The 15467-nt window shown below is 40.8% G+C and overlaps 1 protein-coding gene across 1 annotated transcript in view; it reads left to right on the top strand.

Moving 5' to 3' along the window:
- ELOVL6 (ELOVL fatty acid elongase 6) overlaps positions 1-11927 on the top strand; it is a 74367-nt gene extending 62440 nt beyond the window's left edge. Inside the window, exons 3-4 of the mRNA XM_083756929.1 lie at positions 3393-3544; positions 7434-11927. Of these exons, the coding sequence (XP_083613055.1) occupies positions 3393-3544; positions 7434-7858 (577 nt within the window). The 3' untranslated portion in view covers positions 7859-11927. The remainder of the gene's footprint in view (positions 1-3392; positions 3545-7433) is intronic.
- Positions 11928-15467: the final 3540 nt, after the last annotated feature.

Here is a 15467-nt window from a genome sequence, read left to right on the forward strand (position 1 = left end):
GTGAGACATGCAGTTTAACTACATTATTATTATTTATTAAATTTATATACAGTCATACCTCAGGTTGAAGTAGCTTCGGGGTGAATATTTTTGGGTTGCGCTCCGTGGCGACCCGGAAGTAACAGAGCATGTTACTTCTGGGTTTTGCCGCTTGCGAATACGCAGATGCTCAAAATGACATCACGTGCATGCACGGAAGCGGCAAAACACGACACGCGCTGACGCGCAATTACGTGTTATGTTCGCTTCAGGATGCGAACAGGGCTCCGGAACGGATCCCGTTCGCATCCAGAGGTACCACTGTACCACCCTATACCCACAGGTCTCAAGGCGGTTCACAGGATAAAAGGTACCAGGTTGAGGCCAGAGCAATCTTTGGTCATATGGCACCTTGAGCAAGGATAAAATCCCCCCCATTTTCCCTTTCTTTCATGCCTTCCTGTGACTTGGACCCAGGTCACAGACCCACTTGACACGAGTTCAGTCGTGATGCACCCACCACTTGACCTCTGCTCAGTTAGTTCTTAGTAGCAGGCAACACAAACCAGCTACTATGATAGCTCTAGAAGCTGTCAGTTCTTAGAAAAGCTAATTCTGTAACCTAGCAGCCTCTGTGGTTGGGCATTTTCACATCAAAAGTACAGACAGGAAGGAGGAGGTCCAGGCAGTGAGCTCACTCCCTCTCGCCTTCCATTCTGCGCCCTCTCAGTTCAGCGGCCTGTGTGAAGGAGCCACCTTAACAGCCCTAAATCTGGCCTTGGTGGGGGAAGGCTGCTTTAATTACTGCCGGTTCCTTAACCGCTTTCTCCAGCACGCTACAAGCATTGCAGCAGGAAGGAAGACAACAACCACAAGGCTAGGCAAAGTGTACGAGTGAGAAAATTGCATTGTGCTACTGCCAGCTGCCCTAACATTGCAAACTTCAGCATTCAGTTGGTACCTGCACCAGGAACAGGCGTTGAAAAGGCTGGATGGAAATAAATGAAAGGCATGCAAACATGTTTCCCACATGGTGAAAGCACCCCCATGTGGCAAGAGTCTAGATTTCACATCCTGAAAAAGTGTGCTTTCTGCATGGAGCCTAATGGCTGTTGCAATAAGGTATGATTTAAAAGAACAGTGTAACTTTCAATCAGGCCTGACATCAGCATGCAGCCATTTTTGTTACCACCGCTGATGCCTGATCTAGCCCCCCACCTTTAATATAAGCTAAAGCATTCCTCTATAGCCAGGTTGTTGGCCTTTAAATATCTGTGGCCTTTTAGAAGTGGGTGGGGTGTTTTTCATGTATTTCTCTTTCCTCTTGGTTTTAAAGTGTCTATGTGGGATTTGCTTGGTTGTAAGTTGCTTTGGGTTGCCTTGTGCAAGATAAAGCAACTGACAAATAAATAATAATAATAATAATAATAATAATAGTCTGGGAACGGCCATTTTAATTTTCCACAGTGCCCTGGTGTGCCAGTTAGCTGTAGGCTAAATTCAGGGTGATGGCACTGGTATGCAAAACCCTACATATCTTAGGACCAGGATACCAAAAAAATCATATGTAACATATATACCCAATGGATTGCTATGCTGTGCAGGGCAGCGCCTCCTGCAGATACTGTTCCATGTGTTTCGTATAAGAATCAGAGATTTAATGTGGTGGCACTTTGAAATTCCCTCCCTTTATTTATTTAGCCACAATTTGAAATACAAAATAAATTAAAAAAACACAGTTTAAAAAACAGCTTAGAACCACCTATTGAAGATCTTTTCTTTTCACCAATTTATTATAATTGTATTAGAACTCAGCTTTTCCCTTCCAGCCATCTGAACCTTTCCATACCATTTATAATCTGCTTAAACTATTTTATAGTTTAGCCTTATTGAGTTCATTTATTTACCTCAAGGCTTTCTTACTTTTTTCATTGTTTGCTCAGGATAATTTTAAACAGGCACATAGATACATACTTTTCAGGGCTAAGTATTCTAGTTGCTATAACAACTGGATACCTTTGATCTTGTAAGAACCTTAAAGGGTATCCTCTAGAAACAGGTATTCTGCCTTTTCGGATTACTGTTCAAATCTCCAGATTACTGCAGTATTTTCAGATTCTGTTTGGAGCCTAGCCCTCTCCTGCCAACCCCAGTAACTTCACAGGGCTACATCCCTGAAGTATTCATTAAGGATTATTTCAGTGTTATACCATGCTTATGAATCCCTCCTGTGCCATCCTCAAGATTATTAAGTGGCTTCCTTAATTCCAATGAGATCTCTTGCCAAACAGAGTTTTAGCTAAAAAGTGAGTATTGCCTTTGCATATAAAATCCAGAAGCTGTCCAGTCTTGTTAACTGTGAATGTGGCGGAACTAAGATATTTCCTTAATAATAAAAAAATTTGGTTATGTCCCAGTCTCCGCAAGGCCTTCGGCAGACTTTGGCATAATTATAGAAGCTTTGATATATTTATTTGTAAATGCTGAATTTACCCACAAATGTATTTGAGCGGATGAGTAATTTCAAAATAAAGGAATCTTACAAGAGCAAGGACACTCTGTCTTCTGTAGCAATGAAATTCAGTATTGATTAATTCTAGGGGGTTACTTGGAAACTAGATGTGAAATGCTATGGAGAGGATATGGTGCTGCATATTTATTTCAAGAGTTCTGTTGCCTATGGACAGCCAGATATTGTTAGACTCCAACTTCCATCATCTTGGACCACTGGCCTTTGTTGAGTGGCACTGATGGGAGTTAAGAGTCCAGCAACAACTGGAAGGCCCCTGTGCTAAACTGTATTGACTCGCCAATCATCCTCACAACTAGAAGCCCTGTCTCTCACACAGGAGACATGGAGGAAGTGTCCACTGTCTGTAAAGGGGTAGCCTTGAACTCATAGAAGGGTGCCACAAGGGTCATCTAGTCCAACCGCCTGCAATGCAGGAATCTTTCACCCAGGACCCTGAGATTAAGAGTCCCATGCTCTACCAGCTGAGCTATCTGTATGATAAGCTCTAAGTTGGGGAATAACCACTGTCCATGCTGGCTGGGACTGATGGAAGTTGGAGTCCAACAAAATCAAAGGAACTTGTTTCCAATAAATGTGTTGAATAGCAGCATCCTTAACTAAATTCTTCTGTGGGAACATTTTATTCAAGTATTCAGAAAGGGTGCAGTCTTCCCATGAGCATCTGGTTGGCTGCTATAAGAACAAGTTGCTGGACTAGATGAGCCTTTGACCAGATCCAGCAGGGCTCGCCTCATGTTCTTAAATGGAGGTCAGGATAGGCACAATGAAGGTACTTCCTGCTTCTTGCACTCAGTAACTATATCTGGGCTCTCTAAGGATTTTGTCTTCTGCTTTCTGACAATAACCGACTGCTTTTTGTTTTCTCTTTATGGTCATGAAGTATATTTGGTGCTGTTCGAACGGGTGCTTATATGGTGTACATTTTGATGACCAAAGGACTGAAGCAGTCAGTTTGTGACCAGAGTTTTTACAATGGACCTGTCAGCAAATTCTGGGCTTATGCATTTGTGCTAAGCAAAGCACCAGAACTAGGTGAGTGCCTTCTCTCCTTTTTCACTTCATAGGGTACATTTGGAGCAAAAGGACAAAGGTGTGACAGGTTTGTTCCATAGCAGTTCTCTTGTTTTATGGTATATTTGTAAATCGCCTTGATGTGCTTGAAAAAGGTGCTTGTTTGATTGCTTCATAACAGTGCTCGAAAAATGCCTTTAAAATTTTGCATTCAGTCAATATATTAATCAGCGTACAACCACTTGTATTTGTGGTCTCAAATGAGTTTTCCTCAGTGGAGCAAAATTGTAATATAGTTAAGTCATTGTGGGTCACATTTGTGAAAAAAATAACAGATACAGATAAGAATAATATGAAGATGAAGAATATGTCGACGACAAACAAAAAGACTCTCAAAATTTCAGATGGAATTGTTGTCCTTAACTCATACTGTTTGGATTATTAAGGCTCATGGGTTCTATATTGGCTGCTGTTCCTCACCATCTTCCAAGAGCAAGAAAGTAGCATTTTAGCAACCACACAAAGTGACCATTCACCAACCCAGTGAATGGCCAATGCAGCCAAAAAACCTTAACCCATTGGTGGCGCAGAGTCTACCTAACACAGATACAGTCATATATTGTTCATTCTGCAATACTTCTACTCCTATCAAAATATTGTATATAACCAATACAATCTTCTCAAGGGTCAAACTTCTCAAGGGCCAACAGAACAGGAAAAAACAATAATACGGAAATCAGTCATATATATGACTGCCTGCTCATATGCCTGCCAACAGAATGGTCTAACAAATTCCTCACCTAGAAATAATGGCCAATCCTAGTCTCCCTTCATCACTTAGTTTATGAAGATGTGTCTAAGCAGTTTCCTCACCAGCAGTTTTAAAAAGTTTGTAAGTAGCAAACCCATTTGCACATCTATGTTTGCTTATCCTGAAGCTTCTTAGGCAAATTCTAACTGGAAATAGGAAGCAGTGATTTGGCAGACGTTCCACAGCTTGTTTCTCAGGAAACCTCACAGGGCTTCCGACCCAACAAAACAATGATGACTATTAAGAATATGCTGTTTCAGTGCATTGCTGATTTTCAGCATCAGCCAGAAGGAGATATCCTTCATAATAACTTTATTGTGTATCCTGCCTTACTCTCCTCTTGGGGCCCAAGGGAACCTGTGTTTCCCAAGTGCACTGACCAGAGCCAGACCTGCTTCACATCATTTAGAATGGTACCACTTTGTACCCTTCAGACTGCTGGTGAGAATGTCCAGTGCTTTTTTCTTTAAAAAAACCACGTTTAGGGGTACTCTCATTTTCCTACTCATATTGAAATACTGCCCCCCAATGAGCCCAAACTTAGATTCACAAAATGTTTAGGGGTATGCATACCCCTGTGTCCCCCCAGAAAAAAAGCACTGGGAATGTGTGAAAACCTATTGTGAGTTACCTATATTAGTCCTGCAGTTGCTTATGGAAATGGGGCAGTGTTAGAAACTCATGTATATATAAGCTAGGCACCAAATGTTTCCTTAAACCAGCATTACAGTTGCCAAAATGGAATGTCTAGTTGCCATTTGGTGGCCAAACTGATCGAAAGTTGTATTTTTTCAATACGACTTTTTGGTTCCTGAAATTCATTCTGATTGTGCAGATAAAATATAACGGATATAATTCCACAGGCTGTCCTATTAGTGTGTGAAAACAGTCAAGATCCAAGGATCCCCAGGCATGCACCTCCAGATGGTGGAGATGTCAGGTGCCATCCTGGTGACCAGGCATCTTCACTTGGTCACAAAATGACCTGGCGAAATATGAACACTGATTTACTAATCAGCTTTACTGCTGATTTAGGTTACCATCCTAAGCACCACCATTTCACCCCCTTCCTCTTTGCAAGTAAACATGTATGGGGTTGGGTTACAGGAACGAAGACACTGGTTCATATCCCTTACTAGTATTCTTTTGTTTGAGTTTTGAAGCAGGGGCGGCTGCAGGGCAGGGCAGCGATGTTACTGGCCTCCTGGAACCAGTGTCTCTGCAGCCTACCAGAGGGGTGAGGCAGTGGGAATGTTGGCACTTTGCACACACATTGGTGGGGGTGCCAGTTTGGCTCTGCTGGGGCATTAGTACCACACAAACCTCCCTCACAATATACAAAATGATCTTAGAAAGAATCATGGAATAACTAAGTTTGATAGGGCATTGTTTACTTGCAATCTTTTCCTCTCTAAACGTATCTAAAGAGATATGTTTAGATATTGATAGAGTTTCCCCATAGAGGCAATTTCAATAAGAACATCCCAACTGGAGCCTGTGATGTTTCAGTCTACGAGGGAGCTGTGCCATTTTAGCTGGGGAGCGTCTTTTCGAGTAGATCTAATCTTCTAAGTAGTGTATTAAGAACTGAGTTGTGGGGAGATTTTCTGTCTTACGCTCTTTCTAAAGTCGTACATTGTTCAGAAAGCAATTTGTATAGGTAAAATTCAGGGATTTGATTCCAGTTGCACAATAGTTTTCATTTGCACAGTACTTTTCTTCTCCCTAAATGTAAAGTTAATTTGTGTTGGAACCTATTGACATGACTAAATGTAATGACTTCAGAGACCATAGTATAATTAGGGCTTGGATTGATATGCATTTTCTTCATCTATATTTAACTTTCATTTTCCTCAGGCTAAAACAAGATAAATAGCCATTATCCATGCTTAGAAAGATAATAGGTTATTTCAAAAATGTATTTTAGTTTTTTCTCAGTAATATCTTATGTCAAATGTCTACCTTTGCTTAAATTCCGTGAAAACCCAGTCATAAGCTGACTTTTGGTTCTATCACTGCAATCCTATACACGTCAACTGAAAAGTCCCATTTGAGTTCGATGGGACTGACTCCCAGGTCAGTGGGAGTAGGATCGCAGCATCAATCACATTGAAAAATTGATCTTTGCAACTAAATTGGACAAAAAATTCCTAAACGACCTTACATAGGTTTTGACAGTATAATCAACTGCAAATGTTCTTGGATGACATGGATGATCTACAATAGAACCACTTCAGTCTGGTTTTAGGCCAGGTTATGGGACAGAATTGACTTTGCTCACCCCACTGGATGACCTGAATCAGGAGAGGTAGTGTGGGATTGCAACCCTGCCATGCTTACTTAATCTCTCAGCATCTTTTGTACCATTCACCATGGTGTCATCCTGGATCAACTGAATAGGAGAGGTATCAGAGATACTGTATCATGTTAGTTCCATTCCTACCCAAGAAAATAACATTGGGCAAGTACTCTTGTGCTATGGGGTTCTGCAGGGCACCCTTTGGTCTCAAATGTTGCTTAGCATCTGAAGCTACTAGGAGTGGCCATTAGAATTTTTTGAGCACGGTGCCATTAGCATGCTGACGACACACAGCTCAATTTCTCTATAACAGGGATGTCCAACAGGCTGATCGCGATCTACCGGTCAATCACAAGGCGTCCCTGGTCTATCCTGGTTGATTGTCAAGAAAGCTCAACAACTTTGGTCAATACAATGGGTAGATCACTGCCAGGTTTTTTTTAGTGGGAGTAGATCACAGTCTCTTGGAAGTTGGACATCCCTGCTCTATAACATCTGAATCAGAAGAGGCTGTGCAAATTCTGGGCCAGGGCCTTAATGAACTGGGTAAGGGCCAATAAACTGAGTGTGAACCCTGGGGAGATTGAAGTTTTGTGGTTTCCATGTCTGGAAGATAAGTAAGTTGCCTGTGTTGGATGGGCAGGTAAATGTCTAAATGGGCAGGTACATAGTTTGGGGGTAGTCCTGGTTGCATCTTTGTTATTAGAGGGCCAGGTGACCTCCGTGACTAGGAGTGCCACCTAATTCACAAGTACGCTTCAGGGTTCTAACATTTTTCTTATGTTTTTTCCTCCCCCCAGGAGATACAATATTTATTGTTCTTAGGAAACAGAAGCTTATCTTCCTCCATTGGTACCACCATATTACTGTACTGCTTTACTCTTGGTACTCATACAAGGACATGGTAGCTGGTGGTGGCTGGTTTATGACCATGAACTATGGAGTGCATGCACTCATGTACACTTACTACGCCTTGCGGGCTGCTGGCTTCAGAGTGTCCCGGAAGTTTGCCATGTTTATCACACTATCGCAGATCACACAGATGTTCGTGGGCTGCATCATCAACTACCTGGTCTTCGCCTGGATGCAACAAGGCCAGTGTCACTCACACATTTCCAACGTCATCTGGTGTTCTCTTATGTACCTCAGCTACTTTGTGCTCTTCTGCCATTTCTTCTTTGACGCATATGTTAGCAACACCAGAAAAACAAGGAAGGCCGAGTAAAGCTAGAAAGGAGAGAGAGAAAGAAGCAGCTGCTCAGGTCATCCACAAAATGGCAAACACAAAGAGGGGGAGAGAGAAAGAGAGGAGGGGGGGACAGAAATGGCACAAGAAGGAAACATTTATATATGGTGCAACTAAAACTCAGCAGCTGAGGGACAGCTAAGTTTGTTCAAAACCAGTAAGTTTATGATCCTGTCATGGTGAGGACTCACTGAATGATCTGGCATCTCAAAAGGCTGCTGTAAGACATCTTCCTTCTTAGACATCTTACTGCTCTTAAAAAAACCAACCACACTTTTTTTTAAGAAGGGGGGGAAAGCAAAAGAAGATAATGATTTTGCAAAATAAAATGTTAAAATAAATGGTTTCCCTGAGCATAGATGACTTTTATTTTTAAAAAGCAAACTAATTATTTATATATACTTTCTAACGTGTTGTTTTTAAAATACAAAACTTGAACAAGATTTGAGCAGAGGAAACACACAATCTGTGTCATATGAACATAGGACTTTGACCTGTCAGAGCTGCATCTAGCCCCATAGAGTCACCTCTGACTGGCAGCTGCTTTGCAAGGTCTCAGGCAGATGTTCTGCAACCTGACAGCCATTAAAAAATAAAAACAAAAACTCAAAGAGTCCCAGGATCAAACCTGCCATTTTCTGCATGCAAAGTACCTTCTCTCCCACTGAGCTCTGACCCCCAACAATACCAGATTTTTGCAAAGTTAAAAGTTATCTCCTTGAAAGAGTTGAAACCTAAAAGCTTCAATGTGAAAATGAAAGGTTAATCTTGAGTGCCTGCTATAGACAGCCGTTTAAGCTCAATTGAAGTAATAAATGGAGAGGAATTGGTTGGGTTTCTGTTTTGTTTTTAGTACTGTGTATTATGCTGTGAGAAGACCTGGTATGAGATATTGATTTGAGAATTAAATACTGTTGAGATGCAGTATCAGAGAGAATGTGTTCCAGTGCATCGTCTGGTCAAAAGCAATGTGTATAGAAGAGCAATTTAATATACAGTCAGTTATAATTAAATATGCTTGGGGCTAGTAATAAAGGAGAGCAGGGAAAAGGAATCAAGGAGCTAAGAAACGGCAGAGTAGGCCAGTCCTCAATGTGCCCTACAAAATACTGGTGAGAAGCGTTTGAGAGTCATAGTACAGTATATAATTTATTTTTCTGAAGTCTAATTCTCGCACAGGATGGCTCTGAGTGTGATTGCTGTGGGTGCATTTTGTTGGGAATATATCACCAACATCACTTGCCCAAAGTCAATTCCAGGGACTCATCAAGCACAGGTTAAAGAGTAAGAACCATAACAAGGGAAAGAAGGAGTCTTGAGGTTGCCCAACCACAGCCAGCCCTCGGGCAACAGACTGCCATTCTCACTAGAGTGAGAAGTATTATATTTCTCTTTAAATTTCAGCTATTCTTTCCAAATTGGCATCTATCGTTATAAAAAGAACATGCAAATTTTATGCTAACTGTGCCCTCTTGTTTGTTTTTTGGCGGGGGGCAGGGGGGACGGTGATTTCTTCTTTTTTGGTGCTGTGCAAACGGCCACCCTACAGACAGATCCATTTCATGCAGTCTCTTTCGAGAAGCTGAATAGATTCTGATGTGATGCTTCCCTATGCGCACAGGGCCCATGAGGCGAGGTGAGGCAGTTGCCTCAAGGCAGCAGGCTCTGCAAGCTGGGAGGGGCACCTGATCCTGCCTCCATGAACCTAACATTGCCTATCCCTCCGCAAACCCAGGACCCTTAACAAATTCCAATTCCTGGGGGTACCATTTTCTGATTCAGCTCAGGCAGCAGAGTATATTGAGCTGGCCCTGTGTGCATACATCCACCACAGGAATTGTTCCAAAAGCCATCTTGTGAATGCAAAACATTATGGTGGGACTGGTCTTTGGAACAGGAAATGGTACTTTAAAATATCCTGATCGTGGCAGCTTCCATTTTGATTCTAGCGCTGCCTATGATGGTTCCCACCACATGATCTGCAAAGTCATTTTCATGAAAGAAAAATTGTGATTTTTAATATTATTATTATTATTTTTGAGGAGACGCATGCAAAATGTCCGGTTCTGCTCCTAGCACATAAATCCAAAATCCCAAGAACCATGAGCAAGCAATGAGCCATCATGGGCAGACGAGAACAGCAGCTGCTATAAACACAGAACAGCCCTGAAGTTACAGCAGTCAGTAAATGCAATTGGAGTGACAGGTGCAAAGACAAATGGGAAAACTAAATATCTTTAGAGAGGGTGTTGTTAGTGTTGGATGGAAACTTCAGGAAAAAACAACCCTGTGGTATGGTACATATTTTATATTTTTATGAACTTTGAAGAATAGATATCTGCAACCTTAATAGTGTTCTACAGGATTATATGTGACTTTAGGTAACACTGTGCTTCTGCATTTGCCTCACAAGCAATGCAAAGATGTTTAAAGTGCCCTCATCTGGTCACTTGGAGATACTACAGTAAAAGGCATACGCTTGGCGTCATCACACTGAGGGTTTTAAATGGGAAGGGATTGAAAGCCTAAATGCAGTAATTGTGCTGCAACAAATTAACTCTAATGTCCAGAGAGAACTATTCTTAATTTTTTTAAAAAAATGAAATCTGTAGAAAAATATACTGTAGCATCTTTGGTCGCTTAAAAAGACACCTGGTTCTTCAGTCAGCTGCAGATAAAAGGACAACCTCAGAGAAATAGCTGAAAAGAGCCATATTTTCTACAAGGAAAAGTAGATTGTATTATCTGTAAGATTTCAGTCCTTACAAAGCCAAATAAAATGTGTAAACGTTCCTAGTACTTCAAAGAAACAAGTGTGTAAACTTGATGTTATAACTGTGTTAACATAGTATTCTCAATCGTATCAGTTTGGTAGTTTTAACTAAACAATTAGAAGAACTAGCGGAACCAATTAAGAACTGCTGTTCTACATAGAAAAATCATACTTGCCTATAACTACAACCATAACACATATGTGAGCTGTCCAAAAATAAAAAATAAAAACCTGGGTAGGGGCAAAATCTCCACCCTCCCCAGCTAATGCAAAATATTCCCAACTTCCCTGCTTTGAGACTGTACAATACCAAGTAATATTTTCCCTTATTTTTGCTTCAACTTTGCTGTCCACCATTCATGACAAAAAGCTGATGTAATATTCTGTTAGACATAACAAGGGCTTTTAGTGTTTCACCTTGTGTAGAAAAACTGCTGCATTCTATATTATATGAACAGTGTTTTAAGAAAAGGAAATTGGAAAGCTCTCTGGAGTTTAATCATAACTGTGAAAAATGGTGGGGGAAGTTTCTGTCTGTGTCATTTAAGTTATTAATGTTCTGACATTGTTATATGGTACAAATCCCCCTCCCCAAGCAAATTGTTATGTTCATTGAAACATATGACATGATCTTAAATTATAGACTCCTGTATAAATGGAAATATCAATTAAAATGTATAAAAAATTAATAATGTTACTTTACAGTTTTGGGAGTAGATTCTATTCCACAATGAGCCTTTTCTGCCTAAGTATTTCTCCCCAGTTTCTAATATTTGAAGTAAACCAAAACCAGTTATTATAGAATAACAAAATTATTGGGCAGCAGTAGTGAGTAACTTTCAATGGTGCCATTCATTTTTGTGACTCTTGTTCCTCCTGTTGTGCTGACTGATCTGGTGAATCAACACTTCCACAGATCTTATCTTGAAATAAATGAAAAGGTATTTCATAAGGGAAGCCAATACTGCATTATAGTTTCTTTTCTCTATAAACCAAAGGAACAAACAACAGTAATCACAGCATACATAAGAAGCTAAAATCCTGGACATGTTCACCTGGGAGTAAGTCCTATTGAAATGAATGGGGCTTACTTCTGAGTGGGCAGATATAGGATTGCTCTGCAAATTTCAAAATGTGTTTTTCTTCCACTTACACTCTTGCATTAACAGCAATGATAATTTAGACTCTCAAAGTTTAGAGGTGAAGAAAGGTATTCTTAATATCACTTGTGAAAAATGCTTCAATTCTTCTACCATGATTAAACAGTGATTACTATTCTTGTTGTTGCTATTGCATTTAGTTATTCAGACTTTTTGTGTTCAAACACCCAAATAAACATCACAAGAAACAAGCAAGCTATTGACAAAAAAAAGTATAGGATGTTTACAGAGGTAATAATTCTAAGAAATGTGTTCTCACTTACTTGGAAGTAAGTGCCATTTAATTTAACGGTGCTTGCTTCTGAGTAGATGTGTATATTGTACTGTTATGTCCCATTAGGACTGCACTGTTATATCCCATTATTTGAAATGTGAAAATGTAAACATAAGCTAACTTTCCCATTGAAACCAATGGTTCTTAAAAATGCTTAATTTTAACTTGATTGTGCCCATTTTCTTATGCTGATATGTGTAGTATTTTGAGACAAATGGACATTTTACACCTCCTTTAGTTTTCTTCTCAAAATCTATAAAAACAATTATTAATAGCTCCATCCTGTCCACCACTTTTGGGTCAGTATCACATTGAATTCAGAAGGATTACTCATTCATGAGTTTCAATTATGAGACTCAAAGTAATTCAGAAAAGCCCTTCAGAAACCGATGGTACCTCAATCTTTGAATCTCGATAAGGGGAAAGGGTCTTTGCTATCCAACTAAGAAATGCTCAGAGAAGACCCACTGAAAAATGGACTTTTCTGTTGATTTTAATTGGTATACTCTAGCACAGGGGTCAGCAACCTTTTTCAGCCGTGGGCCAGTCCACTACCCCTCAGATCATGTGGTGGGCCAGACTATTATTTTTTTTGTGGGGGGAGGGAGATGAACAAATTCCTATGCCCCACAAATAACCCAGAGATGCATTTTAAATAAAAGGACACATTCTCCTCATGTAAAAACACACTGATTCCTGGACCGATCACGGGCCAGATTGAGAAGGCAATTGGGCCGCATCCGGCCCATGGGCCTTAGGTTGCCTACCCCTGCTCTAGGATATAGTTGTTTATTGCCCATAGATTCCTTAACCAGCTTCTAATGTGCAGTGTCTATTGTTTTAACTGTTCTGGGGCTGCACAACATTATGGATAGGAGAGCTTTCCCACATGTGTTCATCTCTTGATTCAGATATGCAATGTAAAAGTGAATGATCTCTACACCTTAAGAACCCAAATTACCTGAAAACACTGCCAGCCAACACAACATCTGGATCTACATATGAACAGCACATGCTCTCATTATTTCCATTAATCTTGATTTTTTTGGCCATTGCTTATACAAATAGATACCTCTTAGGTGTGAAAATTGTGGCACAAGTTAACAATAGTCAGGCTATTTAACTGGAAGTTTGCATTCAAAATGCATGTTTAAAGGTGGGTAGGATTTGTCTCGCAGACTCAGCAACATGGTGGGTAGTGGAACAAAGCATGTGTGAAGTGTTCTTTTCTGTAGAATGACATACATAGCTCGCAAGCCTGCAAAAGGCTCCAGCACACTTACTCATGAGTCAGTCCTCCTGAAATCTGTGACACTTTGTCATGAATGATGGTTACTTAGGTGTGCATGCCCTCCACTTGTTTTCCCACTTTAGAATAATTTGAAGATCATTCCATTGATTTAGGGCAGATATCCCCCAGAAGATGCTGAACTACAACTCCCATCACCCCTGGCCTGTGGTCATACTTACTAGGGCTAATGGAAGTTGTAGTTCACCAACATCTGGAATGCCAAAGGACATGAAGCATTTCTTAAAATTTTGCATATATTTGAAAGTAAGAAATTGTAGCTGAAAGCAAGAAAAATAAACCTCCCAGTGATTTTTTTTAATGTTATGCAACACAGTATGTATGAAGCAGTATTTTTTTAACTAACGTTGAAATAGATATCTCAAATACCGATTTCAGTAATGAGACTTGGTTCAAGCCCAAATCTCCAAAGTAGTAAATGGCTTGAAGCTATGGCTGACAGTTCTCTTTGCTTTATGTTGGTCAGAAATCCAGAATCTGGGTCCTTACTTCCCATCTCTCGTGGCTGGAACCCAATTTACACAAGCCACTTTTGGTATGTATAAAGCATTTAGCTGCACAGGATTCCATTCTGCCTGGTGTTACATTTAAAGGGTTTTTAACTGGTGCAGCAGTCTCTGTATGCATGGCACCTGCATCCGCGAGCTATTATCTGGAGGAAAGCTGTGACTGCTGGTGGTAACCACATGGGCTTAGAACTCCTTAACTGTGACTGCAGGTTTTATGGCATCCTGGGGACATAAGTATTTCACACACCTATATTATCACACTTAAACCAGGCGTAGAAAACCAAATGAAAACTCAAAAACATTATACAATGGGGGGGGGGGGACATATTTAGAGACTATTTCCCTAGCTTTTGGTCATAGGAGGTATCAATGTGACCTACAACAGAAGTGTAGCGTGCTCCTGTTCAGCATTCCAGCCTGCCAGGATACTCCATTCTATCCCCTGCCCCCAGGCAGCAAAAGCCAGCATTCTATTACCTCTGAGCATGCTAAATCCACATTGGGCTGTTTTTTCCTTTCCTTCATTTCTCACCCTCTCTCTTTCTCATTCTGCAAATCATGGGCTTTCTCAAAATGTGCTGATAACTCACTCATGTGCATGGATAGTGCCATCTTGGCTACATAAGGTTCCATGCTCAGAGAAGGGGAGTTTATTATTAGTGTATAGGAACTGTAATCTTTCAGCTGTGCACTTTACTTCGCTGTTGCCTGGGCAAGAGTTTCTTATGCCCAGCGCTACTTGTGCTACTGCTCAAATCTCATTGGGCTGAGTGAGTTGTGAAGGTGCTCAGCCCCTTGCAGCATTACTTGTAGCAATGGATACGTGCCCTCTAAAATAAATGCATGCTTGAATTATGAGCCAGCGACCCTTTAGGGGCAAACTAGGTGGGATGGCATCAGTTCCATTTACTACAATTAAAAGGATGTGGTGCTGTCTGATTTTAGCAGCAATGGGTTCACGTGGATGGGAAGAGCAAACTGTGTGAGACTTACCTTCTTAGATAAGCTCCAATGCCAAAACTCAGCTGGGCAAAAAGAGCTGGATTCAGGGAGCAAGCGCATCACTTGCTTGCCCCTTTTGCTGTTAAAACCAGTCATTTTTAAACACAATTGGAGCAGTCCCAGTTTAAATGGGCTACCACGAGTAGTAGTCACGTCATAAAGAACGCTCAAGTCTGGTGCTCTAGGTCATAAGCAATCTCAGACCTTTCTGTCCACTGGGTGCAATACAGCCGTCACACTTAGTTTGACCCTTGGAAAAGCGCTAACGTATCTTGGACTCAGATAAGGCTACGGATCTGTGAATAAGCCAAGTTTCTCTTCATTTTTACAAGGTCCGGTTGTCGATATTGTCTATTCTGTCAATGTCTCTCCAGAGTCTCAGACAGAGGTCATTCCCAGCACCTTCATTCTTTTAAAATGAAAAGACCTCTGGCTTGTAAAGGCCCTTGGCCATGTACAATAAAGCTGACTTACTGACACTGAAATTTAGGTGTCACATCTATGCCCTCTCCCACTGAGTCACAGTCTTAGCCCAGTAAATCTCCACTAATGCCAATTTTA

Source organism: Podarcis gaigeae (assembly GCF_964106915.1).
Source record: "Podarcis gaigeae genome assembly, chromosome: 9".
In the NCBI taxonomy this organism is placed as follows: domain Eukaryota; kingdom Metazoa; phylum Chordata; class Lepidosauria; order Squamata; family Lacertidae; genus Podarcis; species Podarcis gaigeae.